The sequence below is a fragment of the Aspergillus candidus genome (assembly GCF_002847045.1).
Source record: "Aspergillus candidus strain CBS 102.13 unplaced genomic scaffold BDW47scaffold_9, whole genome shotgun sequence".
Lineage (NCBI taxonomy): Eukaryota > Fungi > Ascomycota > Eurotiomycetes > Eurotiales > Aspergillaceae > Aspergillus > Aspergillus candidus.
In genome coordinates, this window is record NW_020194014.1 from 322712 (window position 1) to 348273 (window position 25562).

A 25562-nucleotide genomic window follows, 5' to 3' on the forward strand; every position below is an offset into this window, starting at 1 on the left:
CAGCTTGACTACGGCTCGCCGCCACCACTTCAGCTCTGCTAGCCGGCTACATCCCGACAGCCGCTTGCGTAAATAGGAATCCTTGCTTTGGGTCTGTCTATGTGCCAGGCCTGATTAGATACCCATCTAGTCTCGTCATGGACTGATAATGCGTCACTGTGTAACAAGAAGAAGAGTTTCCAAATACTTAGTGTGATGCCCTGTGATGGCGGAATTGACGGGGGTTCGGCACGACATGATCCACTTACCGGCCGAATGCATCTTCAGGATCAGCTTGGACTGCGTCAAGAGGGTCCAACGTGATGAAACAGTCAGGCACAAAAGAGCTATCGCTATCTGTCAATGGTTGGATCTAAAAGGACGAACGTGTTCTCGTACCTTTGACTGCAGGAAGGTGGCGCCATAATCATAACTAGTTCGTGCAGTGATGAGCCAAGGAAAGCCTCAAGGCCTGCATGATAACATCTTAGCTCATCATCTATACTTTGACTAATGCTTGTGAAAACAGAAAGGGCTAGACTAGTAACTCAGGTATGGACGAGAGTTTCATGATCCTCTCGCGTGCCAAATCTTCACTATCGTAAAGGGCAAGGTGCATATAAGCCCCCATTCTATAACGAAAAGATTATTTCCATATCGATGCTTGGAACCATCTCCAACGCTGTCTTTCGTGTCATATGCCTGAAATAAATTATAGAAACCTAATACAGTTGATCAACATTTGACATTCAATTACACTAGTGGAAATGGCCATGATGAGAGAGACGTTGAGAAGTAGGTTCAAATCTGTCAAACACGAATTGCTTTCTCGTAAGACGACTCATGTAAGATACGACAGAGCCTCTCCAGAGTTCTTTGCGTCGCTGCTGGTCTTGTTGTATGGAATTGCTAATGATGGCCATAGAGTGCTATGCAACGGTACGTTGCTAGGTATTATACCTTATTCTTGTCACACATTTCTTCTTGGTCAATGACACCACGTTAAGTAGTAAGAATGACATTAACATAGAAATGGGGATGTCTGTTGCTTTGTGTTCATCAACTTCAGATGCGTATCATGTGCAGGACATCGGAGCAGAACATACCCATTATCTTGTTTACAAACTATTCGTACCCAGGCCAGAGCACCAAAACATGTGATAAGTAGATAGAAAAGACAGAAAACAACACAAGATCAGGAGAAAAAAAAGAAAATCAAAAAACAAATGATTTTGTGGAGATACAATGCTAGGGCCGCCTCTTTTGAAATGAGTTTTGTATGTGAACAGTGAAGTTCTGCTCCCTCCTTCCTTTTACGTTTCCTACATGCCGGTAGCACGGTAGACATCTGACACTCAAGATCCTCCCATCTCGGTATCTGTCTTGTCCTACAAGACAGAATCTATTGTTACCGGTATGGTTCGCTGGCCAGATCACTTAGGACTCACCAGATGGCCCCTGTTCTCACTCGACAACTTCATGCTGTTGTTTTTCGACCCAGTCCGCCCCAAGAATCACCTACATCAGCTGCCGCAAGCAGGAGTTTTGTTCACCTTAAAGCGATCCTCGAGCTCCTCGCAGGAACAATTTGCATATTCGTACTGGCCGTTCTCTTCTGGAAACTGGGAAACTACTTTCGCTCTTGGACACGACATCGAGTACTTCAAGCAGGCAACACCCCTGGCACGCGGTATTCGAAGACCTGGTACGGTTGGATTCCACTCCAACAACACAACGCTCAAAAAGACGTGTGGCGAAAATTCAGACAAAAGCTCTATGAATGGACGGCATGGAAATCCACAAACGCTGATTACCGCTGGGTTTGGTGGGATCCAGGACAGAAAGATTTCGAAAAGTACGAGCAGAATCGAAGGCTTCTGCGGTGGCTGCCGAAGTTTCTGAGGAGCTATAGCTTCACACCCGCTGATGTCATTTGGAACCCTGGCCCCCCTCACAAGGAAAATGGCGAACTTGAGAGCAATGCGGTGTCATCCTCCTCGGCGCTTATGACAGGCGCTCATCGTTCTCGCGGTACACTTCCAAGCGAGTGCAACCTATCGATACGAGAGGGCGGGCTGCGTGTCAGAAAAAGATTGAATATCTCCTCATTGCCCGGTGATAGGTCCCAAGAAAAGCAGTCTAGTGATGGGGAGGAGGCCTACCACACACCTTTGAGTCACATATCATCAGCAAAAGCTAGGGTTCGGTCCGAAGCGTTGCCCCCGTCCCACTGGGGCATGAACAGTGATTTCGAGCGGCCCATGGGTGGATCAAAATACTATCGCAGTCGGTCTTTACCGTGTCTCTCGAGTGCAATAACCACTCGTGGAAGGATCCCTTCATTTTCAAGGCCATCATGCAAACCTCTAACCTCAATCAACCATCGTCTGGACCAGTCGGACTTTCACTCCTTACCCCGAAACACACTAAAATATCAGATATGGTCGATACGGATGGAGTTGCAGGCAGCTGCTGCATTTTTCAGGAGCGATATGTGTGGCCTCACGGGTCCTCCTGGAACGCCTATGACTGAGCTTCTTACAAGTATCTCCTCAGACCCAGCAGTCTACCCTCTGCTGTCCAGACGATCCATAGTATTTGCAAAACATGCTACCTCAGAGTCAAGTACCTCGACGTTACCTAGTGTGACACAGCATACCAACTTCGAAAGATCCCTGTTAAAGTTTCATCAATCTGAAAGTATGATCAGGTGGAAATCCGAGCCTCTACTGTGCACCCCAAATCCTGTTACTCATTCAATCATGGTCATGTCTTTGAATCGATATCGCGGACAGGTCTTCTATAAGCAGAAGCACTGGGCCTCGTCTTCAGTCATAGATGATCCGACGCTGCACCAAGACCATGGCAATGCAGGTAATGGTCCCGAGGGAGTCGAGTGCTTTTCCACACGTCAGAAATATCGGGTTGCAGCATCTTCCACAGGCTTAAGGAATTGGGAAGAACGAATGATGAACGGCTTAGATCGGAAACTTGAATGGCTGTCAAACCAGATAGAACCTGGCCGAAGGCCGTTCCATTTCACCTTATTGCCCAACCATTGGCTGAATTGGGAGACTTGGGTTGTTGTTGACCCAGCCTCACGAGTCCCTATTCCAAGGAAGAGACTACTGGGTGACCCTCGATTCAACAAACCATATCCAATGCCTCAGTGGGGAATAAAGACGAAATACCCCGAGATAATCCATACAAAGGCCCACACTCCCCATATTACATCATGGAGGAAGGAAGTCAACCTCCACAGACGCGCCTTTGGTATACGAGAAGTCAGCGTGGTTGAGCTTTTTGATAGTTCGGCAGATGAACCGCCAGACGGACAGGTCGACCCGGCTTGTTGGATTCTTCGCAAGCCACCACAGGGGGTTGCTCTGTCAAGGAAGCACGAAGATACTTACTACGAAGGAGGAGCCGGCTGGCAAGAGACACTAGGTGAGTGGCAAAGGGTCCAGCGCGGCTATCGGATCCGCAAGGCAATATACGAAGGCAGGGCCAACAGAACCAGAGTCAAAGAAATAGCGTCAGGTATAACACGGTACTATCAAATGATAGTATCCAAAGCCAACGCCAAGTTCGGTACTTTCCCCCTGACTCCTGATATCCATCGTCCAAACTTTTGCCACTCCTTCGTTCAACCATGTCAAAGCAATCACAGCGATCCATCTTTAGACTCAGACTTATGAATTACACCATCGCGACATTTTCATGAAATGACCACTCGTGCCCATGCGCTGTCAAACAAAAAAGTGGGAATTGTAGGTAACATTATAATACAATGCAGTCATGGTGCAAATTCCCCAATTGCCGAGAACTCCAGTAATCCTTGCAGTATTCGCCTCACACATATGCGACGGCACGACCTCCGAGTCCGCATTCCATAAAGCGGCGAGCCCAACATATACTCGCATCCACCAGGGAGATGTCGTCCGCCACGGTCGGTATTGAAATAGGAGTCTTGCCTCCAGAAACGCGCGCTTAGAAACCAGGAGGGTTGACACGTTGGCTGACACGCGTCCACTTGGGCAATTCTATCAAGATCAAACGTTAGCTTCTGATCCAAGCAGACCACAACGAGCCCTGTATCCCCCCGTCGCAGATGAATGACCACAAAGTCCGGAGACAGTGACACCAACACCCAATTGCGAAAATATCCCATCCCAGTCCCAATCAAGCCTCCGGGGATCCAAAACATACTGTGAATGCTCTTGCGGTAACGGCGCTCCTTCTTGTCGAAGATCGTGTATTTATCCTTGGGCAGCATTTCCTGCTCGCGCGGCATCTCGTCGTACCACCGGTTGATGGATTTCGTTGACTGGCCTTGGCGCGCGAGAGCCGCGGCGACTGTATCCACTACCTGGTCGACGGCGCGCAGGCGCTTCCTTTGACGGGCCTTCTGGGGCGACGAGATGCGCCATGGGGTCTTCCTGTTTATTCGAAAATGGGCAGGTTAGGATACAATCGTGAATATGGGTGGGTTTATCGAGGGTGTCGGGTGAAGGGATCGTGACGAGGGAATCCGGACAATGGCATCAACACCGTGGAGATACATACCAGAGGAGACCCCCGAACAGTGGGGATGAAGCCTTGAACATATTCGCAGCGGTGTTGCAGCGAGATAGAGCGACGGGGGGAAGTGGTGGGGAAGAGGGTAGGGAAATGCTTGGGTCTGACGATGAGGTCGGCGAGGACGAAAATCCCGTCGAGGTGGCACTTGGTCCGTGCGAAGGCGACCTCCGCGGCCCCGGAAAGGAAAAGGGCCAAGTCCGACGGCTTTTCTCTTCCCTTTTCCCCCTCGGTTGTTTTTCCACCTTTCCCTTTTCTTGAAGGTTTCCCCTCATTGCTTTGCTTGTTCGTTCTTTTCATGGGTCTTTTATAGACAGCCATGTCGCGCGCCTCGGATGCTGGTGCAGATACCGGCGACTCTCCTTCGCTGGCGTGGAGGGCCTCGTCCTCTGCGACTATCTTGGGGGTATCGGCGTTATGTCGGGCTTTCTTGTATACATTGAGTCGCCCTGAAACGCATGGTCTGGACTCGTTCCTGGAGATCCTCGACTCGCGACAAGATACAACAAAGAGGACGAAGGGATTGATCACAGGTGAGCTTCCCGCAGTCTTTTTTTTCTCACGTTTTGCCTCGGTATAGCGATCACTGACTCGGACTCTCTCGACAGTCTCCAACCATATCAGCGTGTACGTACGTACGATGCGCCATTCGCTCCCTGGCGCGACCCTGTGAATTTCTTCGACCTGGGAAGGAGCTGACACCGATCGCGGGTCCAAATAGCATGGATGATCCGTTAATATGGGGGTTTCTTCCCCTGCGGTATAACTTTGGCCTAGCCTCTTCGAATAAGAGATGGTCGTTCGGCAGCTACGATATCTGCTACCAGACTCGGTACGTCTGTCCAGGAAAATGAAGGAGGATCTGTGACGTCGGATTGTACAGTGTATATTGACTGTCAGAAGGCCCCTGTCCTGGTTCTTCACCATGGGCCAAGTGCTGCCTACACACCGCCTCGCTCACTCGCCTTTCGGTGGGCTCGCACAGCCCGCCGTAACGCAGGCAATCCGACTCCTGTCGAAAGGTCCTTTTCCTGCAGAGCCCCACCTGGCCCGACCCGAACGCCAGCATTGGAGCATGCAGAACGTCTGCGTCGATCCGTTCTCCGAGCTGTCCACCGCGTATACGACGGACGGCGTGGACTCCCACCTGGCGCCGACAGCCTACTCCTGCAACTCATACTCCTGGGTCCATATCTTTCCCGAGGGCAAGATCCACCAGGCGCCCAACAAGACCATGCGCTACTTCAAATGGGGCGTTGCGCGACTGATCTTGGAGCCCAGCGAATGCCCTGATGTCGTGCCCATGTGGCTCGAGGGCATCGACCAGGTCATGCACGAGAGTCGCGAGTTCCCGCGCTTCCTCCCGCGGCCCGGCAAGGACGTGAGCATCACATTCGGGAAGATGGTGGACACCGAGTCGATGTTCGGGGAAGCCCGGCGCAAATGGCAGGCGATCAAGGCGAAGGCCGAGAAGGCGTCACCGGAGAGTCGGGATCTCCCGCTGGGCGTCCTCAGCGACGAGCTTCTCAACGGGCGGGAGGCCGTCGAGCTGCGGAAGGAGGTGACGAAGAAGGTCCGCGATCTGGTCCTGGATGTTAGGCGGTCTAGAGGCTTGCCCGACGAGGATCCTAAGGAGGGTCTGGTCGAGACTTGGATTCGCGAGGGTCCAAAGCGCGAAGGCAAGATGCGCGATGATTCCTGGATCCGGGATATATAGGTCCGTGTTCCTGGCTGTTGCACATGTAAATTACTTGTTAGATATACATAGAGCTGTATAGCATCAAAATGACTCGCAATTGGGAAAAACTATCAAGGTTCGGATCGCTAAAACATAAGCAGAGACTAAGTGCTGTCGTTCCCAGCACCAATCTACATAGTATAAGCCATAGTGGATTTGCTAGGTAAGAAGCAACGGCATCCTTATGTACAGTCATTATGATTACTAGCTCACGAGCCCATCGCCTAGGTCATCGCACAATGTGGTCGAAGGCTAGGTCAGTCATAATCTCTGGAGAATACCGTCAATACTCTCTCTAAATGCACCATTCCCCCATTTTAGGATTGCCGAAAGACGGCGGACAAACTTCAGCGAATCATCTTTGAGAGTTGTCCTCCAGACCCCCAAACAGACCATGTAGAAGTCGTCTTTTTTAGGTCGCCGGAAATGAAGCCATAATTCGTGGGTCGGGCCCTCGGTGGTGATAGAAAACACCATGTTTGATGTGATGTCAGTCATGGCTTGAGTTGAGCCTCTGTCATCTGCGATATTTTCTTGCTTTTTTGCCTTTTCTGCATGATTCGAATTTCGATTGAATCGAAGCTCTGCAAGTTCTTTCAAGATCTGAAGTGCGGTTGAACCACCTACCGCGGCTTTATTCTGTGCCTCGTAGAGATTCCCCCCAGTTGCAGCGGACTTTACTTCGACAATCAGAAAGGGGAACCGAATGCTCAATGGGTTGATGTGTGGATCACTTGTTAAGATGCACATATCTTGCAAGTCGAACAGAAAGTTTTGTGCGGCGTTGCGGCCTTTCTGGGGCTCGAGGGAAGTGCTCAAACTTTCGTCAGATAGACCGACGCCTATATCTGGCCGGGGATCTTTGAGCTTGAACATAGGAAGGACTGATTCAAGTTCACGCAGAGTTTGGGTAGTTCGATACAGCTTGTCGGTGGTAGAGCTTCCCGGTAAAGGCTGGTGTGGTTGGATCTGTTTTCGCGGAATCCTGGGTAAAGGGTTATGCACCGGAGGCTTCAAATCTCCACGCCAGACTTAGGAATAAGTCAGCACCGGGACAACCAAGTCAAATGATGCTAGGAAGACGGCAGCCTGCCTTGATTATACGCGATTCTCAGCCCTGTTGGACTTAACTCGTCAATTGCTCTATACAAGGCTCCTGTCCATTCGGTTTTCCCTGAAGAGATTCTGACAATTTCCTTGGATTTTTCCCAAAGACGCTGGGAGATTTTTCGTAGATGCTCATCATCACCATCAAACAAATTGAAAACTCTATTATTGGCATAATGACTGATGTCCGCTGGTATCTCGCCGTCGACATGAATGTTTGCACGTCTGAGAGTATTGCCACGATATCGCGCGTCACTGTGCCTGGATAGTCTGCTTGACCACGAGCTCTGAGAAGACTGTTTGGATGGAGAAGATAACTCAGACACAGCTGACAAGCTGTTAACCTTCCCCTCTTGATCCATGTCAAGCAGTGTGAGAAATGAGAGCGGCCGTGTCTTTTGATCATGCTCCTTGAGAGCGTCATCAGTCAGGCAGGTGGCGGCGGCAACATGCTTAGATTGCTTTGCAGCAGGAACAGGAGAGCCGGAATGTGTTCGTTTCATTTGGGGCTTTTGTGTTGATGCATTGATTCCTTTTACTCGAGCAGGACAATTGTCTGAAGCTTCAAGTTGTCCGTAGGACTGAACCGGGATATCCACCGGATGACAAGATGACAATAGCTTCTTTAGCTTTGTGGTGTGCGTATCTGGGCGGCCTACGTATAAGGAAATCAGCCTGGCAGTCGAGGAGACTGAAATGATATCGAACAAGAGGTCAACAGATGTAGGAAAGCAGGTTGCGGTGAGTCCATCGGAACGGAATAATGGCTTTCCATGGTAAACAATCCGGCATGTACACAGAGCTTGAAATCAATCTCCATGTCAGTACATATTCGCTGACAGTCTTTCATCAGTAGCAATACTCTGTCCTTTGGTTTCCACCTACTGATCCAGTCAGCGAAACTATGATCTTCCTCGGGGCTGTGGATTCCTAACCCCACTCCAGTGGCGGACCGATCCGACCAAGGATTATATATCCGGTTTCCTGATATCCCTTTCAACCCACCCAGGGCACCAAAGTTTAGAGAAGCTTTGTCTATAGCCCTTTCATAAGTTCGAAGAAGAAGAAGAAGAAGAAGATCAAGAAAGAGAGGGAAAACGATGTCAGATTGACTACGAACGAGGCTATCCCAGAGTTTGCCTCGGGCGGAGCTTGTCAAGTAGGAGCTGGGAAGAGTAAGTTATTCGATTTATCCCATTGGAGAGCGGCCATCGCTCAAATCTACAAAATGCGCTTTGTAATAAGATGACTGCGTTCGAGCGTTGGATGGTGATACTTGGTAGTCAATCAACAAGGGCTGGGTGCCTCTATTCTTAGTGATAGAGCGCTCACTATATTTCAAAGGATTGGCTGTTCACACCAGTGGGATCGCGTGATGACTGTGTATCACATAAATGATAGACATATTTCCAAGACTCTTTTTTCGTGCTAATTTCTTGTACATTAGAATGTTGAGAGTGCTATACTAAGATGATGTCATGTTAGTGCCAGTAGCCATAGTTTTAGAGCGGCTCTAATCGAAAATATATAGGTGACTCACAAATATTCTTATTATAGTTGATACTATTCCTGTAAAATGTTATTTAAGTATCAGAGTAACCTTATACAGAATAATATATCTTAGCGTTTGTAGTGGAATAAAAACAACTATATGTTTTATGACATAAAAGGCGATGGCGGGCACCACTGCCCGTGACTCACGAGCGCCCCTCTCCATTAAAGCCTCCTCCCTTCCTCCACTCTTTTCTCCCCACCTCCACCCATTCCACGCAATTCCCTATGCCCAAGAAGCATCAGAAAACCACGTTCATCAAACCAGCAAGCACTGCGCACCACACCCTTTCCTCCCCCGGTCCCTCTCCGCGCAATCAGCATGACCGCTATCGGCAGTCTTCTTCCCCCGCAGCGTCGGAGGAAAGCTCCGTCAACGATCTGATCCACCACCTTCGTCGCACCCAGGTATCGGCAGAGAATGCCCCTGGCAGCCCATCCGGATTTGTGACCGCACGGTCCGTCCACCCGTCTCTCCGGAATCTTTTCGAGCTGCCGGAGACGCCACCCCCGCGACCCCGCCCGGGCTCGATCCGCCGCGTCGGCGTAAGGGGAGAACGAGGCAGAAGGATTGCAGGACCCCCGCCTCCGGAAAGCTGGGTATCTGGAGACCAGGATGACGAACAGGAGATGGCATATGATGACGCGGCAACGAAACAGGTCATCTACCGTTTGGATCTTCTGCCCGGGGTGACTTTCCCTTCTCGCGATCGACTCCTGCACATGCTATTGAAATCGATGGCGTTGCACTGGACATGGCACCTCGCGTATGACGGGCTGTTTCTTGCCTCCCTGCCTAATCATATCAAGGTGCTCCTGCTTAGCTATGTTGGATTCTACGCGAGGGATCAGCCGACACGGGGGCTCATGCATGGTCTGAGCCCATTGTTTGAGAAACAGGGGACAGACAATCGTGCTTCTGTTGCTGGCGAGGAGGACATCGCTACCAATGCCGACTCGGAAATTACACGTTTGGATTTGACCGGGGCGATTGGGAACTCGATGGACTTCAAACGACTGTCCAGTGAGCTCCTTCGCTCACAGCGGCCTAAGCCGGCCCAAGATAAGCAAAAGGCACCTGTCCCACCTTCTTGGGAGGATGAGTGCGTCGGAGATACCGACACCACGCCCGCGAGCAACACCAGCCCCATCCTTAAAACCCTTGCTTCAAGAGGACGCTTTGAGAACCTACGCTTTCTGTCCTTGGCTCACCCAACCCCCGCCGCTGCGAACTGGAACTCCCTCATCCACCTGCTCTCCCGCCTTTCGACCATCACCCACCTCTCTTTGGCGCACTGGCCTGTCCCTACGGTCAACCCCACCGCCATTGGTACGAGATCAAGCCACCCAGCGAACAGATCTCTAACCCTCCCCTATGGCGGCACGGACATGTATTCCGCAATGGAAAACAACTGGGCCGAGTCAGCGGGTATCCTCCGCCGACTGTCTAAGGCAACCTATTGCTTGAAGTGGCTAGACCTGGAAGGCTGCGCGGGCTGGATCCCCGCTCTGAACTGGGACGGCGTCGGCCCCAACGGCGAAAGCTACGCGGCCGGACCCGAGTGGAATGGCTCCTGGCGCGACGTCGACTTTGTCCGTCTAGGCCCAGGATGGCTGCCCCTCATTGACAACGGCGAACCGCCCCTGTCACAAGACAACAACGCGCGGGCCTCAGCATCATCCTCGATGTCTTCCCCGTCTCGCTCACTCGCCACCTCCGCCCATGCTCCTCCGCCTTTTCACACCCGTATCGACGATGGGACCACCGATGACTTACCCTGGGACGTGGAGGTCGAGCGCATCAAGTATCGGCGCATGAAGGAGCTCGAGAGCTTCCGCGAGACGGTCAAGGCTGCCAAAACCGTACAGCAGCGCATTCTACGTACTCGCAAGGAAGGGCGCGGCAAGTGGGTGGAGTTCGCCTTTGGGCTGGAAGGCTTGGATGACGATGTGCTCAGGGCGTTTTTAGGACCGCAATATTGGAGTCTCCTGCCGTGATGGAATCAGCTGGTGGGTGTGCGTATATCTAAAGGGTCTGGACTATATTGAACGGAGTTGTGTAAGAGGATTTACTTATATAGCTACTCCTACTGTCCGATAGGACGTGATATACAAAAGAATCTTCTTTTCTAATGATAAGGACCCGAGCTTTACCTGGACCATCCGACATTCAAGATGAGATATGACTTTTATTCATGACTATATAAGCTGCGCATTTACAAGAAACTACCCTCTCACTCCTAGATTAAATAACTTAACCTTCCCCCCTCCTCAAGAGCCTAGAAAAAAAAAAGGACAAAGCTCACTTCCTCCCCTTATTAAACGACTTCAACGGATCCATCTTCCTCCCTGCCTTTCTCGGCTTGCCTCTCCCACGATTCCTCTCCCTCGCCTTCCGAATACGATTGTCGCTGGACTTGCGAATCCCCACGAACCCGACATCCTCACGCGACAGGCCCTGCTTCCCCTTCGACGGCATGAGATAGTCCGGGATGTGCTTGAGGTGAGGCTGTAGACGCGCAGAGCGCAGCTCGCCGTCGTGGCGCAGCTGGCGCAGCTCATCTGGGTTCTCCTCGAAATGGCGCTTGAGCTTCTCGCTCTTGATGAGCTCTTGGCGGATTTCGCGCGCGCGGGCCTCCTGCACGGCGAGACGGGTGATGGCGCGCAGGGCGTCTGTCATGCGGTACCGGAAGGCTTCGACTTGTTTCATTTCGAAGTGGTAGGGTTTGACTTCTTGGTCTTGCTTCGCTTGCTTTTTGATGATCCGGGAGAGGATCTGCTCGTCGCGTTTGGCGGTCGTCGTTGACGTCGGCTTGTGCTTGCCGTATTGTTCGGAGGGGATCACGAAGGAGAGCGCCATGCCGGCTTTGCCGGCGCGGCCGGTCCGGCCGATGCGGTGCGTGTAGGATTTGGCGCTCGTTGGGAGGTCGAAGTTGAGCACGCATGAGACGTTCTGGAAGTCGATGCCGCGCGAGATGCCGTAATCCTTTTCGCGCGCCGTCATCTTGCGTCGCTTGGAGCCTGCGGGGGCTGCTTCTTCTTCGTCGTCGTTGGAGAGTTCGTCGTCGGAGGCGGGGGCTTCGGCTGCGTCGTCGGGGTTGGTGATGGCCTTGGGTTTCTTGGAGCTCTTGGGGGTTCCCATTACTTCTTGCTCGTCGGCTGCGACGATGATGTCGTAGACGCCCTTGTTGAATTCCTGGACAACGTGGATGCGGGAGTTCACGGGGAGCTCGGAGTTGAGCACACAGCTCTTGATTCCGAACTGTTCCAGGAAGAGCTTGACACGGTAGCAGCGGTCGACGTCGGCGACGAAGATGATGACCTTTCCTTTGATTAACTGCAGTTTGAAGATAACGTAGGTGAGGAGGAACTTTTCGTCCTCTGCGCATCTGTTTGAGCAAAGTATTAGCATAAGTGATTAGAGTCCGCTAGGAGCGGATATGACTTACTTCACAACGAACTGGCTGACACCAGCACCCTCATCCTCCTTGTCCTCCAGTTTCAAAGTCACGGGATTCCGGCAGAACAGTCCCTTCAGCGTATCCACTTCTGCGGTGAGTGTGGCACTCATGAGGAAGGTCTGGACACCTCGGGGAATCGCCTTTGCCAGCCCATTGATGTCTTCTTCGTAGCCGTACGAGAGCACAAGGTCCGCCTCATCGATGACGAGATGTGTGAGGTTCTCCAGGGAGAGGGCTGAGCTGCCCAGGTTGGCGACGACACGCGCGGGCGTCGAGACGACGATGTCCGGGTAGTCGGCGAGCATTGAGTGTTGCACCGCATCGGCTACCTTCTGGGTCAGGTTGACTGAGCGCACGTCCTTGCCGCAGAAAGCAGTAAATGTGCTAATGACATTCTGCACTTGTTCTGCCAGCTCTCGGGTGGGGACTAGGATGAGGCCAGTGGTGGCTTTCAGGGAGGGATCGGTCTGCAGTACATGCCTGTTAGTATTTTCCGATATCGAAAGAGTGGTATTTTGCAATGAGGATTACGAACCGTCTTTTTTTGAAGGATAGTCTGTAAGATAGGGAGCACGTAGGCCGCCGTCTTGCCGGAGCCAGTCTTCGCACGAGCTGATAGGGTACCTTCGTCAGTACTGAACTCGGAAAAAAGGCAGAAAGTACTCACCCAGAATGTCCTTTCCTTCCAGAGCCAACGGAATCGCCTTAGCCTGAACAAGAGTCGGCTTGTTGAATTTCTCTTTGATCAAGGCTTGGCGGAGCCGCGGGTCGAGATTGAGGTTTTCAAAGTCGGCGGTCGTCGCATTGTCCTGTTCACCTTCTACGGAAGCCGTAGAGGGAATATCGTTGGCGTCGAGCTTGCGCTTCATTTTGTATCTAGAGCGCACTGATATGTTGGGAAAAAGTGTTTGATGTCGAAACGGTACTGGGGATCGAGAAAGTTTTCGAGGCAGATGGCTTCAGAAAATCTGTCGGGCGGTGAGCGATTTTCGGGGCAGTATTTTTCACTTGCCTGATCAGGCATATCTCCACCGGCGGAGCTTATCCTTATCGATAACATTTTCTACACTGATTTATAAACCAGAGAAACAATTTGAATTACACCATACGAATATTGGAAATCGATGCTCAAGTTGAAACCATGGGTTGACGATATACCAACTTTGACCCACACAGAAAGAAAAGCGGACGCAAGGGAAATCACGCAAGGAAAAAAGAAGAATATAGGGCTTTGAAAGCCTTCAAAACAGCAGCAAATCCATATGGTTATCAATAAAACGTGGATTTCCATATCACACTCGCTCAAAGGGTGCAGAGGAAGTAAGTGCGCTGCCTTTACAGATGAATTAGACTCGAACACAGGGGAACTGGACAACAAAATGACAAACGAGCCAATGGAATGTACCGTGCGATGCAGCGGGATGGCATATAAAGAAGCAGTGAAAGATCTAGCAGCGCTGTGGCTCAGGTGCAGCAGTGATCTTCTGGCAGTCGTATTCGATAGTGAGTTCATTTTGTTCTCGGCGTTGAGGGACGTATGTTAGTAGGGGGCGGGCTAAGAAGAAGAAATAAAAGTCTCAGAGGCTGCTACACCTCTAGCATTACCTGGCGTTAAATATGGGAAATGGAAAAATGTAGAAGTCGAGAACCCAAAGATCTATTCGCTCAGCATCGAACTTCTGGCATAATTCGTGAAAGTCCCCATGGACTTAGAGCTGATACGGCCCACCCTCAGAACTTTGACATTGTGTTCAACCGTGTAGATTTTCCCGAAGTTCAGACGGGACATCGTATCCAGTGCTTGATCCGGTGTGAATGGCTCGAATTCCAATGCTTTTTTCGTCATTCTGGGCTCCCACGGATTTTCTTGAAAAACCGAGCCCTGGTTGTAGACAGCAGCGTGGTCTTGGACGTTCACGTCTCGTTTCGCAACACCTTGACCGTTGTAGGTGTATATCGGACTAGAGGACATGATGAGCTCCACGCTCTTATAGCCGAAGGGGAATGCAAAAGAGAAATCATACAAACACCAAGAACATCGACTATTTTGTTTGTAGACAACCATCCGACGGATCTGGCTGAAGATTGGCTCTCCATACTTGCTGTAAAAGACTGGACCCGCGCTGAGCACAGTACTGTTCGAGTAGGTTGATCCTTGGCTTTCATGCCACAAGGTTGAGAACACCTGGCGAGTGCTGTTAGTCTAGGGGACACCTCTTGTGATGGCTATCGTACCCGTCCAGGCTTAAAGAAGTTCCTGGGATCAATTGGTACCTGGTATCCTGTTTGACTGTCAGTAGCTGTGAAGGGCGCCAGGATGAGGTGTATATACTCGAATCAAGTGTGCTTTCTGTGCTCATACCACCCTGAATTGTTCGCATCTGTTGGATATTCCGATTAGTTGTTGAATTCTCTATCTGTGCCTGTGTCAAAGAAGGCGAATACTTACAGAAGGTTGTATAATGGGGGCGGGTACTGGATAGTCAGAACTCACACCTCCTCGGCTGGGCGGGGTGGAGATATGGTCCCGACCTCCCCGATTGAACGTGGGTGAGGTAGGGGCCCTGCTGGCGCCCTGTCCATAGTGATTCTGGCCAGATGCCACCCCATATCCTTGATTGCTGTCCAATTCGTGAGGCTCGGAACCTCGCGTTTGTCTTGGCTGGTGCCTTGGGTATGAAGCAGGAAGTTCATGGCCTGTCGGGTAATATCCATGTCCAGGTTCTGGATACGTTGTTTCATGAGTGTAGTTGCTTGCACCACTACCATGCCCTTCTCGATAAGTACGTTCATGAGTGTAGTTGCTTGCGCTACTATTAAATCGTGGCCTTCCGGTCAGAACTGATATCCGGTACACCACACGCACAGGTACAACACAGAAAAGAAAACAAATAGACAATAGTTGAAAAACATATGAAACAATTATATAATAATAGCACAATAGTATTAGCGACATACCTCATATCAGATGCATACTGCTGGGAGTACTGTTCGGAAGGCTTAGGGCGATGGCGTGGGGTGGTACGGTCACTAGTAGTCGGATGAATGCTGGGATATCCTTCGGGATAGGAAGAAGGGTGTGACTGCAGTGGCTGGGTCCTAACAAGAGTTTAGCAGAGATGCATAATAATAACCGTTCCTTTCAGCCTACCGAGAAGGGTCCACAACCATGTACTGGGGGGCATAGTGTCGAGAATCTGATCCAGACCGACGGTCATCACGATGTCTTGAACCATGACCATGCCTCCCGAGAGAGTAGTGATTTGAGTCTTGGGACATTACTGGCAAGTAATTTCAGATAAAACCAAAGAAAAAAAAGTGCGTGCTCGATTGGTCCGCAGTCAGCCAACACCGTCTGGGGTAAGCTGTCGACTGCAGTGATATCCCCAGTTCATGTTCGGAGAGAAATATGCCTCCAGGACCGATCGGACACTTTAAACCCTACCAGACGGCGTAATCCACGTCTCCCGGATGTATCGATTCGGGCATCGAGGATGAGGCTCTTCGCGGTCTATTGTACTCCTCCCCGCTCTCCTAATCTCTCCATCCATGATGTAAACGAACATGGGCCTTATGCAAGCACATGCGGACCGACACTAGTTCATGGGTTCGTTTGTTGTCGCTTGCTGACTCGCCGATCTCTATTACCAGTAGCATTCTATTCCGGAAGCTCGCGTCCGCCGAATACGAGTCCGTGCAGTCTGACTGGGCCGAGGTGGTGTGTAGGACACACAATCCCTTGAATCATGCATGCTCAACCCCGCACATGATGGAGGGTGGGAACATCGCACTATCCAATCCTCGCGCACGCTATACGAAGCCGGGCCGTCCGTTAGTTCGTCCACGGCGCGTGGCATTCTCCCACCCGCCCAGTATCCTTCCGTTGGGTCAGAAGGCTTAGATCAAATCATGAAACATCGCGAGGGATGAGTCGACTCGCCAAGTCGTCGGCTGTCAACAACGATCTTTTGAGTACAGCCTTGCGGCGACCACACCATGTCATAAGTAATATGTCGGTGATGACAATCCTTGCCAGATGGACGGGTCATCGTCTCGCAAACTCCGCCAGGTCCGTTGACCCCCCGACGATGTCCGTTATTATTGGGCATGCCACATCACACGGTCACACATGCCCTCCTTAGCTTACATTTTCCACCTATAGGGCCAACCACTCGGACGTGTCAGAGCTGCGCGTTTCGCCTTACAATCTTGCGATAAACTAGGCAGCCAATTAGCACGTCGTTCCCACGAGAATATCAATGAAATTTTGGGGAGATTAAGGATGATGATCAGAGGCATTCCCGGCCCGTGTTAAGGTTCGGGCCCGCAGAGGGTATTAAGGCAGCGTTGACCTCTCCCAACGACGCGTCCGTTTCCAGTGTTGAGACCCCTTCTGAGAGCTCTAATTGATACAAACACGTGTTCTACCTAGTTGTCACCGTATAGGCCTTCCCACTGTCATCATGTACCGCAAACTCAAAGGATGAAATTCATGAACACTTCGCCATGTTAAGAATAGGAGAAGCTGCACACAAAATGCTGGGGTGGTGGAAAGGCGCTGAATATGCGAAGGTGGGCGGCTGCTTGATTTTTTATTTTGTTTTGCCCCTCGGTTCCTCTATCCACGCGTGTTGAAAGATAATGCTCCGGTACGAAGCTCACTCAAAACGGTACCCTGACCAGGGTCAGTTGGATCCATGTTCACCGGCGCCGTCGACGACAGAGGCAACAAAAGAGAATTCCTGCCAGACGCTCCCAGGATTGGCGCGACTGCAATTTTCCGAGCCCAGCACCTCCCCGTCCGAGGATCGCCTGGACCCTGACGACTTTTTGGAGCCACATATCGAAAAATTGCCAGCTGAAAACCAAACTGAGGGCTTTGCTCATCCCACTATACCCCAAACCGGACCCGAAGATGCCCGTGTGAACCATGAACACCCAGGAACCACTTTAGGATTACCAGAACAGGACTTCATGTCGCCAAGTTCTCATTCCCCTGATGTCCCTCAAGGTTTGGGCTCTGCATCCTGGCAGAAGCTCATGGTATCCGGCCGGAAATTAAACGACCAGCAGGATGCGGTCTCTGCTGAACGCTCCCGTGTTCGAGAACTTCGGACCGCCCTGAGATATAAAAGGGAGGAAGAAGCAGAAATCCGTATATCGCTTATGAAGCAACTGAACTCCATGTTCGCGAAGAATGATCTTTTGGTAACCGAGCGCATCGCGAAAGAGCATGATAGACTACAATCTGCCATGGATGAATATCTGGACCTGGAGAATCGCTACCACGAAGAGGAGGACCAGTTAGAACAGAACGAGTACAGCCTCTCTACTTCAATGGAAACATTCCTTCAGTTACTCCATAATGGAATTCTTTCACAATGTCCGGATGGGACCCTCACAGGTCTCCCCCCGTGTACTATGGATCAATATAGTGAAGATTATGACCGCTATTCCACTATTAGCTCGGCTCCGGACCTCCCACCTGCTGTAGTGACCTACCTCACGCGCATAGGCGACCTGCGCGTCCTTCAGGAAAGCTTAGCGGACCTCGACATGCAGTGGGTCGAGACCACGGAAAGGCAAGAGCAGCGCCGGCCCCATAACATCCCCTTGGACGAGGAATCGCTCGAGTTCCTCCAAACCTACGACTCCGACCGAGCATCTCTTTGGAAGAAGATTGATACCACCCAGCTTGATGTTAATCAACTTCGCTCCACCTGCGAGGAACAAGGACTTCTAACCGAGGACTACCTCCCTGGAGGTTATGATTTTACATATAATAGTTACGCGCCCGCACAGCAACAGCAATTCGAAGACGACACCGGGGCGCAAATCAAACACCAAGACACTAGTGAGGAAATGAATGAACGTGGACGGCCGGAAACAAAACTAGCTGATCCCCTCAAAATGCCAGCCGGTCGAGACTTTTCCCCCTTCTCCGAGCCCTGGCCAATGACCCGCAACCATCCCGTGGAATTCATCAACAACTGGATTCTACACCAGCTCCGCCACTCATCCGTCCAGATCGCCCGCTTCAAATCCCTTCCGGAGCTGTGCGAGCTCAACCGCGCCGGCTGCCACAATGCCGATATCAGTCGCAAGGCGCTGACGGAGTGGTTTCTTGACGACACGATCGTCTCGACGCACCCCTCGCCGCCGTGTTCAACAGCCGCTGGCGATGATGAGGGTAGATTGACGGATAACAATGAAGATGGGGGGAGCTTGTTGGACAACGCCCATGATGGCAATGGTGTGCTGTATGACCTACGAAAGGAAAAGAAGAGAGCTACCAGGGAAAGGAAGAGGGCTACTATAACGGGATTAATGAGCGGAGCTCCTGCACCTACTTCTGGGCCTGGTCGCCTACGTGACAGGTGGCCTCGCTCCGCTCATTCGGTATAATAGGTGATCGGGGATTTTTTCTTTATTCTGCAGTTGCAGAAATCTACATGAAACTGAGCTTCTTGCCCGGTTTCCCTATACTCGTGACATTTTCGGATATCCTTTTTTGCTTTCTTTGTTTCCACTTTTCCTTTGTTGTCTTCTTCTGGCTTGAATTTTTTTTTTACTTTTTACTTTTTCTCTCGCTCTCTCCTCTCTCCTCTCTTCTCCAGTTCATCGTCTCGGTATTTATCTGCATGGCGTCGTCACCTCACTCTTGCTTAGAATCTCACATGGCGTGTTCTGTTATTATCCACATAGACTACGGTACTCCTGGAGCCCAACGAACCGCATCAGTCATTTGCACTATTTGCTATATACTACTTTCTTACTCACTCACACTACCTTACAGGATCGGCTCATAAATCCCTCGTTTACATCACCGGACTCGATGTAGTCAAGTCATCAACAACCAAAACAATGGCACTGAATATTAGATTTCCCAACGCAACTCATCTTCCACGTTATCTGAATTCGAAAGACAATCAAAACAGTCAGTTACTCCTGCTGTGTGCTGTGTGAGACATGCAATGGTTCAAATATCCACTGACTTACAGTTGTTTTCTCCCACGTAAATTGTTGATTGACTTCTTCATATATGTACATATTTTTTGTAATCTTATAACTATTCGCAGTTCTTCATCGTCGTGGAGATCATCGGTCCTCCCACCGGTTATGGGCCTGGAGCCTCTGCAACTCCCGTGGTATCCATGCTTTATTTGAACCGTCATATCTAACGCCATGCCCACTTTATCTTATTACTTCCTGCGAATATGGCTCTTTTCAACATGTCCCACGTCTATCCTGACTATCAAGACCTTCCAATGCTCCAAAGCAGCTTACATGCGCTTATTACATCCAAATCAAATCTGGATCCATCGTTTGCCTGCGTAAATCAGAGATACTGCCTATATGAACCGGATTTTTCTCACATAAAGTGAAGATTGCCCTGATAAAAGAGAAAGACCTCATGAAGAGAGGACATCAGCACAATGCTGAGATTATCCCGCGAAAAAAAACGTCGAAGCATTTCCCAACACTCAGAGAGATGCAAATAGTCTCTTAAAAGAAATAGTGTTCATGAAGTACCAGCTACCAGAGGGTGGAACATCAGATTTTTCTGATAAGTGTCATGCTTTTGTGTGTTTTTTTGTACTGGGTAGCTCCAAGTTGGCCTAATTATGAGTATGTTGAGTTATGAAGCATACAATCAATCAATATCAGCTACCTTGCTGTTTTCTCTCATAAAATACACTCGCTCTTGAAACCTGTTACATCTTCATCCAAGATTAAGAAGTTTATCGATGTATCTAAGTTTGTAATTGGCCCTAAATTCGGCGCGCATGTACTGCATGACCACTCGCGCATAATTATTTACAATACAATAGTCTGCATGGGATCATGGTGTATGAATCTGTTGTCATGGACTTCCCTACTTATCAATGTCATGTCTGGTGGGGATGCGAGTTTATCTATTTTTACTCATGCCCTATGTTTATTTAATAATGCCCATTCTACTTCCAGGACATCGAAGGGGGGTGCTCCAGGCTTCTTCAAGATGGGTAATATAACTTGACTATACTTTCCAACACGAGGCTCTTGCTCTCTCTGCTTCTTTGCACTAACCTCGAATCTACCTTCCACAGCCTTAAAAAAAGTACGGAACAGGTGCCTCAGAGCAGGGTTCTGTTACGACATAAGTGTAATCTAGTATTCAATAGCGACATGACTTGTTGGCCAACCAAACCCCGCACGAACTAACTGGCACTACTCATCAAGCAGCTTACCCCGGACCACTAAGCACGTCACCGGTAGGCTATGAATCCCTGATCCCCTTTTCTTGCGTCGCACTTGACATATTTTCTGACTTCAGTACATCATCTGCCATCAAAACCGTGTTGGTTGCCAAATTATCGATAATCTTTGAGTATGTCGCACGGGTCTCTCTCTCACGAGGATTACACCGTGGGATGGATCTGTGCCCTTCCGGTGGAGCTAGCTGCAGCGAAAGTGATGCTGGATCAGATACATCCTCCCCTACCAAATGCCCCCACCGATCGCAACACTTACGTCCTGGGAACGATATCGGGTCATAATGTGGTGGTCGCCGGGTTGTCTGCGGGTGTTATCGGCCCCGTGTCTGCAGCAGTCGTGGCCGAGCAAATGGTCAGCACGTTCTGTAATATTCGATTCGGGCTTATGGTCGGAATCGGTGGCGGCATCCCCAACTCGGAAGTTGATATCCGACTGGGTGACGTCGTGGTCAGCATACCGACTCGGGAGTTTGGCGGTGTTGTTCAGTATGACCATGGAAAATTGGTCGACGGCCGCACAGAACGGACTGGGTCTCTCAATCAGCCCCCCCAGGTGTTGTTGACGGCTATTGCTCAGCTGCAAGCAGATCATCTGATTCAGGATAGTTTGACGGCAGCTATCATATCTCAGGTCCTTGAAGAACGTCCGCAAATGAGAAGAAATTTTGCCTATCCGGGGGGTGAAGAAGACCGTTTATTCCATGCGACGTACAAGCACGCGCAGCGTGGGGAGTCTTGTCGAGATTCTTGCGATTCATCGCTTACAATCCTACGGCCATCGCGACAGACAGAGCAGCCGACGATATACTATGGTCTCATTGCGTCGGGAAACCAGGTCATAAAAGACAGCAATATGCGGGACCAGATTGGAAAAGACCTGGGAGCGTACTGCGTGGAAATGGAAGCGGCAGGCCTGATGAACAACTTCCCATGTCTGATAATTCGAGGTATCTGCGACTATGCAGACTCGCATAAAAACGACAAGTGGCAGGGATATGCTGCCGCTGTAGCCGCAGCCTACGCGAAGGAGCTTCTTTCGGTCACATCTGTGAGCCAAACTGCGGCTAGCAGAAAGGCAGTCGAGATTTTGCAAGCAGGTCAGTGGCACTGAATAGCAACTATGTGGTGAAGGGCAAACAAAAGAAAAAAAGAAAGAAAAAAAAAAAAATTTAAAATCTGAAATTGACCGTAAGTGATACTGACGACTTAGAGTTATTCAAAATCCCATTTGATACGAAGGGCGTCCCTATGATCGACGAATTCATTGGCCGAGAAACCGAGATTGAGAATATTTGGAGCATAATACGTCCTGATACTGAACCCATGCGGAAAGTAGCAATTCTGAACGGAATGGGGGGGATTGGCAAGACGCAACTGGCAATTCACCTAGCTCGTGTGCACAAGGGAGACTTCACTGCAATCTTTTGGATTGACGGTTCAAATAAACAAACTCTGATCCGCTCGCTCGAAACCATCTTCAGCAAGATTCCAGCTTTACAGTACGAGCAGGCCAGTGAATACAGTCAACAATCTGGGTCAAGGAATGAATCCCAAATGCGCGCAGAGAAGGTCTTGAGGTGGCTTTCAATAGAGAAAAATTCCAAATGGCTGCTGATCTTCGACAATGTGGATGAATACAATCCAGTGCCGATAGGCCAAGATGACAGTGGAGATATATACGATATCGAACAGTATTTCCCATCTGCTGATCATGGTTCGATAATTATCACTACTCGCCTGCAGCAGCTGGCTGAGCTAGGGAGATCGTGTCCGCTCCTGGCCATGCATCTGCTGGAATCGACAATACTTCTGGCAAAATCATCTGGGTATAATACAGAGCCTCGCACCACTATCAATGACGACATGGAGAAGCTGGCAAGCCGCTTGGAAGGACTGCCTCTCGCCATAGTCATTGCAGGCTCATACATCCGTTGCACAGGGATTAGCCATGCTAAATATCTTCAATATTATGAGCAAGCGTGGAACGAAATGCAATCTGCCCGTGCAGCACGACCTCCACGTCAATATTCGAATGGCAACTTGATGACCACCTGGTGCATTTCTTACTTCGAAGTGAAAAAGAGAAGCTCATCCTCTGCACGATTGTTTTTCCTTCTCTCTTACTTCTATCACAATGACATTTGGTACGATTTAGTGGCTCCAGGTGTCACCTGGGCCACGACTGCCGAACTAGATGAGATCTCGGATGAACTTGAAGAGTATATCGTGGACATCGCTGACGAAATTCATTTTTTGGATACTGTGGGATTACTCTTTGACTTTAGTCTGATCCAGAAGAACCTCGAAATCAATAGCTATTCGCTGCATCCAGTCATACAAGACTGGTGTCAGAATGAACTCACCAATATTGATCCAACATTGACGGATGATGTTCAAAAAAACAAAACTTTTGTTATGGCATCCCTCGGTCAAACCATACCTGATAAACTTACGCCAGACTATTGGGTTCAGCAGAAACGTGTACTACCTCATGTCAATCATGTCAGGCCGAGATTGGAAGCTTACCTAGGTGATGGCCAACATGAGATCATTCTAATGTCTATCTTTGAGTTCGGGGTTCTATACGGAAATGAAGATGATTGGGGTTGTGCCGAAATGATGTATCGCCAGGCGTTTCACGGCTTGGATGAGATTTTCGGCCCTGACGATATATACACCCTCCGCGCAATGAACAATCTCGGATTGAGCCTGCAACATCAAGAAAAGATCGACGAAGCAGTAGAGATCCTTTTGCAGACCTTGAAAAGAAAGGAAAGGGTTTTAGGAAGTGATGACGAATCAACACTGGATACAGTAAGCAATCTGGCAGGACTCTACGGCGTCCAGAACAAGACCCTTGAGGCGGAAATGATGTTTCGCCGAGCGCTCGAAACAAAGGAGAATATTCTTGGACCTACCCATCCCTCTACTATGCAGACGTTGCAGTCTTTCGCATCATTTTACGGTGATCATGATAGGCTGGCTGAAGCAAAAGACATGACTGAGAGGACCGTGATGGGGTTCACGAAAGAATTGGGACCAGAACATATATCGACCCTGCAAGCTCGATTCAATCTCGCTGGTGTATTTCTGAAACAAGGCAACTTGGAGGCCGTAGAACGAGAGCTCAGTCGCGCCCGAGACGGATTTGAGAGAAACTTGGGTCCAGGGCATGAGACTACACTATATGCGACTTTGCTACTAGCCCAGAATGATCGGTGTCAACACAAAACCGAGAAGGCTAAGTTGCTGCTCACCAGAATGACTGCAATAACTGAGCACACGAGCAAAAAAGCTGCCATGATAGCTCTCTGTTTGTCCAATGATCTTGCCAGAATGTACCACAATGAAGGCGATTTTGACAGAGCAGAGGAGCTTTTCCAGTCAACAGCATTAGAATGGCAAAGGATGTGCGGGTTGCGTGATAGATGTACTCTTCTTGCTCTAGATGGACTCGCGGATACTTATCGCTCTAAAAACAAGATTTGCGAGGCAGAAGCAATTTGGACTCTCATTGTAGAGGGTCCATTGTGCAGTGGTGCTACCGAGTCGGATACATTGACACATATTGCACCAGACGCATCCCCAAGACTACATGCACTGAGGTCACTGGCAAGTGTGCGTCAAGAACAAGGGAGGCTACCCGAGGCCAATCAAATCCTCGAAGAAGCATTAACAGTGGCCCTTGAGTCGTTTGAACCTTCCGATCCAGTCAGTCAGGGAATCATCAAAGATCTCCATGCCGTTCGATGCTTGTTAGGTCATTCTGAGGAAGGAAACATAGTGACAAAGGATGAACAGTCGCATCTGTTTCGTTTTCCTGTGGGCCCATACACGGCTCGTCTCGCTACCGGATGCAATTACGTTCAAGTCCCCCCATCACACAAACGAACATCCTCCGAACTGTGTACATCATTTTATATGATCTCTGCGCCAGCACCCGATGACCTTGCCATTGTCCAATTCGAGATAACCTGTCGCAGCGAAGGACAGCTGAACGACGGATTGGAGGGGCCACGAACCTGGTTTGAATGCTCTGTTCTGCGACCATGGAGTGAAGATGCGGACTTTGACAGTCTATTGGAAACTGTGGACATCAAGTCGTGCCCGGAGGACTTTGGAGATGATATACAGGAGGCCGGCTGGTATTTTGAGAATATTCCCGTGGCTTCAGGCGGTTCCGAGAATCGAGATGACGGTTCTGCGGAGATCAGCTGTACTGTTGTAACAAATGAAGCTTCAGAGGAAAAACAGGAGCATATGGTCATATGGTACCGCGATACAGATGATCCCAATGGTCGACGCGTTATGCCCGTTCTTCAAGAAGGTGATATAATTGTTTTATGGGCACGAGCTCAGGTACGTATTTACATATCTCTGTTAACATGTCATGAGGCTTAGCATAAGCTTACTTGGGTATAACAGTATCCGGGATGGGTTCATCATGTGGAAAGGGCTCGAATCATCCTATTCCACCTCCCAGATCAGCCGGATGATTGGTGAATGTAATGTCGCAATATGAAAGATGTGTTATAAGAGATTCATTTTTGTATATAGGCGTAGCTAGGTCATTATCAATAAGCTGCCCCTAGCACCAAGCAGCAGATGGAAGGAAAAGTAAATCATCAATACATGCGTATATAGAGAGATTCGGGCAAATCGCGTATACTGCAATATGCTGTACTCTACCAATCACTAGTAATTGTGGAAGTGATTGCAATCTGTTCGCATGACTACTGACATGCAATCTTTTTCCCGCACCATCTTATAGTCTGGCGGTCCTTTCTTTAAAGCTCTAAATTTCTATACCATCAAGCTTGTGGCCCTGTTGACTGTTTTTCCTCCGTTCTTCCACGTCACATATATATCTTTGGAGATACCGGTCAGGCC

At 49.8% G+C, this 25562-nt stretch overlaps 8 protein-coding genes across 8 annotated transcripts; 4 read left to right on the forward strand and 4 right to left on the reverse strand.

The window, feature by feature from the left end:
* Window positions 1-3555: 3555 nt before the first annotated feature.
* On the reverse strand, window positions 3556-4655 carry BDW47DRAFT_101670 (mitochondrial 54S ribosomal protein mL60). The gene is made up of 3 exons (XM_024811702.1): window positions 4546-4655; window positions 4189-4418; window positions 3556-4022 (listed from the first exon to the last, which is right to left on the reverse strand). Exons 1-3 carry the CDS (start codon window positions 4584-4586, stop codon window positions 3970-3972), a joined length of 324 nt encoding a protein of 107 aa, XP_024674267.1. The 5' UTR covers window positions 4587-4655; the 3' UTR covers window positions 3556-3969.
* A 160-nt stretch (window positions 4656-4815) lies between these two features.
* Window positions 4816-6345, forward strand: BDW47DRAFT_101673 (tafazzin). Its single transcript, XM_024811703.1, has 4 exons — window positions 4816-5090; window positions 5166-5184; window positions 5279-5389; window positions 5461-6345. The coding sequence occupies exons 1-4, from the start codon at window positions 4877-4879 to the stop codon at window positions 6272-6274; spliced, it is 1158 nt and encodes a 385-aa protein (XP_024674268.1). The 5' UTR covers window positions 4816-4876; the 3' UTR covers window positions 6275-6345.
* A 61-nt stretch (window positions 6346-6406) lies between these two features.
* Window positions 6407-8357, reverse strand: BDW47DRAFT_101675 (uncharacterized protein). Its single transcript, XM_024811704.1, has 3 exons — window positions 8338-8357; window positions 7389-8283; window positions 6407-7326 (listed from the first exon to the last, which is right to left on the reverse strand). The coding sequence occupies exons 2-3, from the start codon at window positions 7903-7905 to the stop codon at window positions 6557-6559; spliced, it is 1287 nt and encodes a 428-aa protein (XP_024674269.1). The 5' UTR covers window positions 7906-8283; window positions 8338-8357; the 3' UTR covers window positions 6407-6556.
* Window positions 8358-9108: 751 nt separating this feature from the next.
* On the forward strand, window positions 9109-11084 carry BDW47DRAFT_101677 (uncharacterized protein). Its single transcript, XM_024811705.1, has one exon. The coding sequence runs from the start codon at window positions 9182-9184 to the stop codon at window positions 10949-10951; it is 1770 nt and encodes a 589-aa protein (XP_024674270.1). The 5' UTR covers window positions 9109-9181; the 3' UTR covers window positions 10952-11084.
* A 55-nt stretch (window positions 11085-11139) lies between these two features.
* dbp9 (ATP-dependent DNA/RNA helicase) lies at window positions 11140-13319 on the reverse strand. Its single transcript, XM_024811706.1, has 4 exons — window positions 13082-13319; window positions 12950-13026; window positions 12403-12881; window positions 11140-12342 (listed from the first exon to the last, which is right to left on the reverse strand). Exons 1-4 carry the CDS (start codon window positions 13281-13283, stop codon window positions 11256-11258), a joined length of 1845 nt encoding a protein of 614 aa, XP_024674271.1. The 5' UTR covers window positions 13284-13319; the 3' UTR covers window positions 11140-11255.
* Window positions 13320-14014: 695 nt separating this feature from the next.
* Window positions 14015-15845, reverse strand: BDW47DRAFT_93662 (uncharacterized protein). Its single transcript, XM_024820257.1, has 7 exons — window positions 15566-15845; window positions 15373-15513; window positions 14864-15227; window positions 14747-14795; window positions 14650-14696; window positions 14439-14599; window positions 14015-14375 (listed from the first exon to the last, which is right to left on the reverse strand). The coding sequence occupies exons 1-7, from the start codon at window positions 15691-15693 to the stop codon at window positions 14072-14074; spliced, it is 1194 nt and encodes a 397-aa protein (XP_024674272.1). The 5' UTR covers window positions 15694-15845; the 3' UTR covers window positions 14015-14071.
* Window positions 15846-17388: 1543 nt separating this feature from the next.
* BDW47DRAFT_116045 (uncharacterized protein) lies at window positions 17389-18819 on the forward strand (the record flags this gene model as incomplete). The annotated part of the gene is made up of 1 exon (XM_024814877.1): window positions 17389-18819. One exon carries the CDS (start codon window positions 17389-17391, stop codon window positions 18817-18819), a length of 1431 nt encoding a protein of 476 aa, XP_024674273.1.
* A 1968-nt stretch (window positions 18820-20787) lies between these two features.
* BDW47DRAFT_116046 (uncharacterized protein) lies at window positions 20788-25175 on the forward strand (the record flags this gene model as incomplete). Its single annotated transcript, XM_024814878.1, has 4 exons — window positions 20788-21769; window positions 21883-22816; window positions 22958-25031; window positions 25098-25175. The coding sequence occupies 4 exons, from the start codon at window positions 20788-20790 to the stop codon at window positions 25173-25175; spliced, it is 4068 nt and encodes a 1355-aa protein (XP_024674274.1).
* Window positions 25176-25562: the final 387 nt, after the last annotated feature.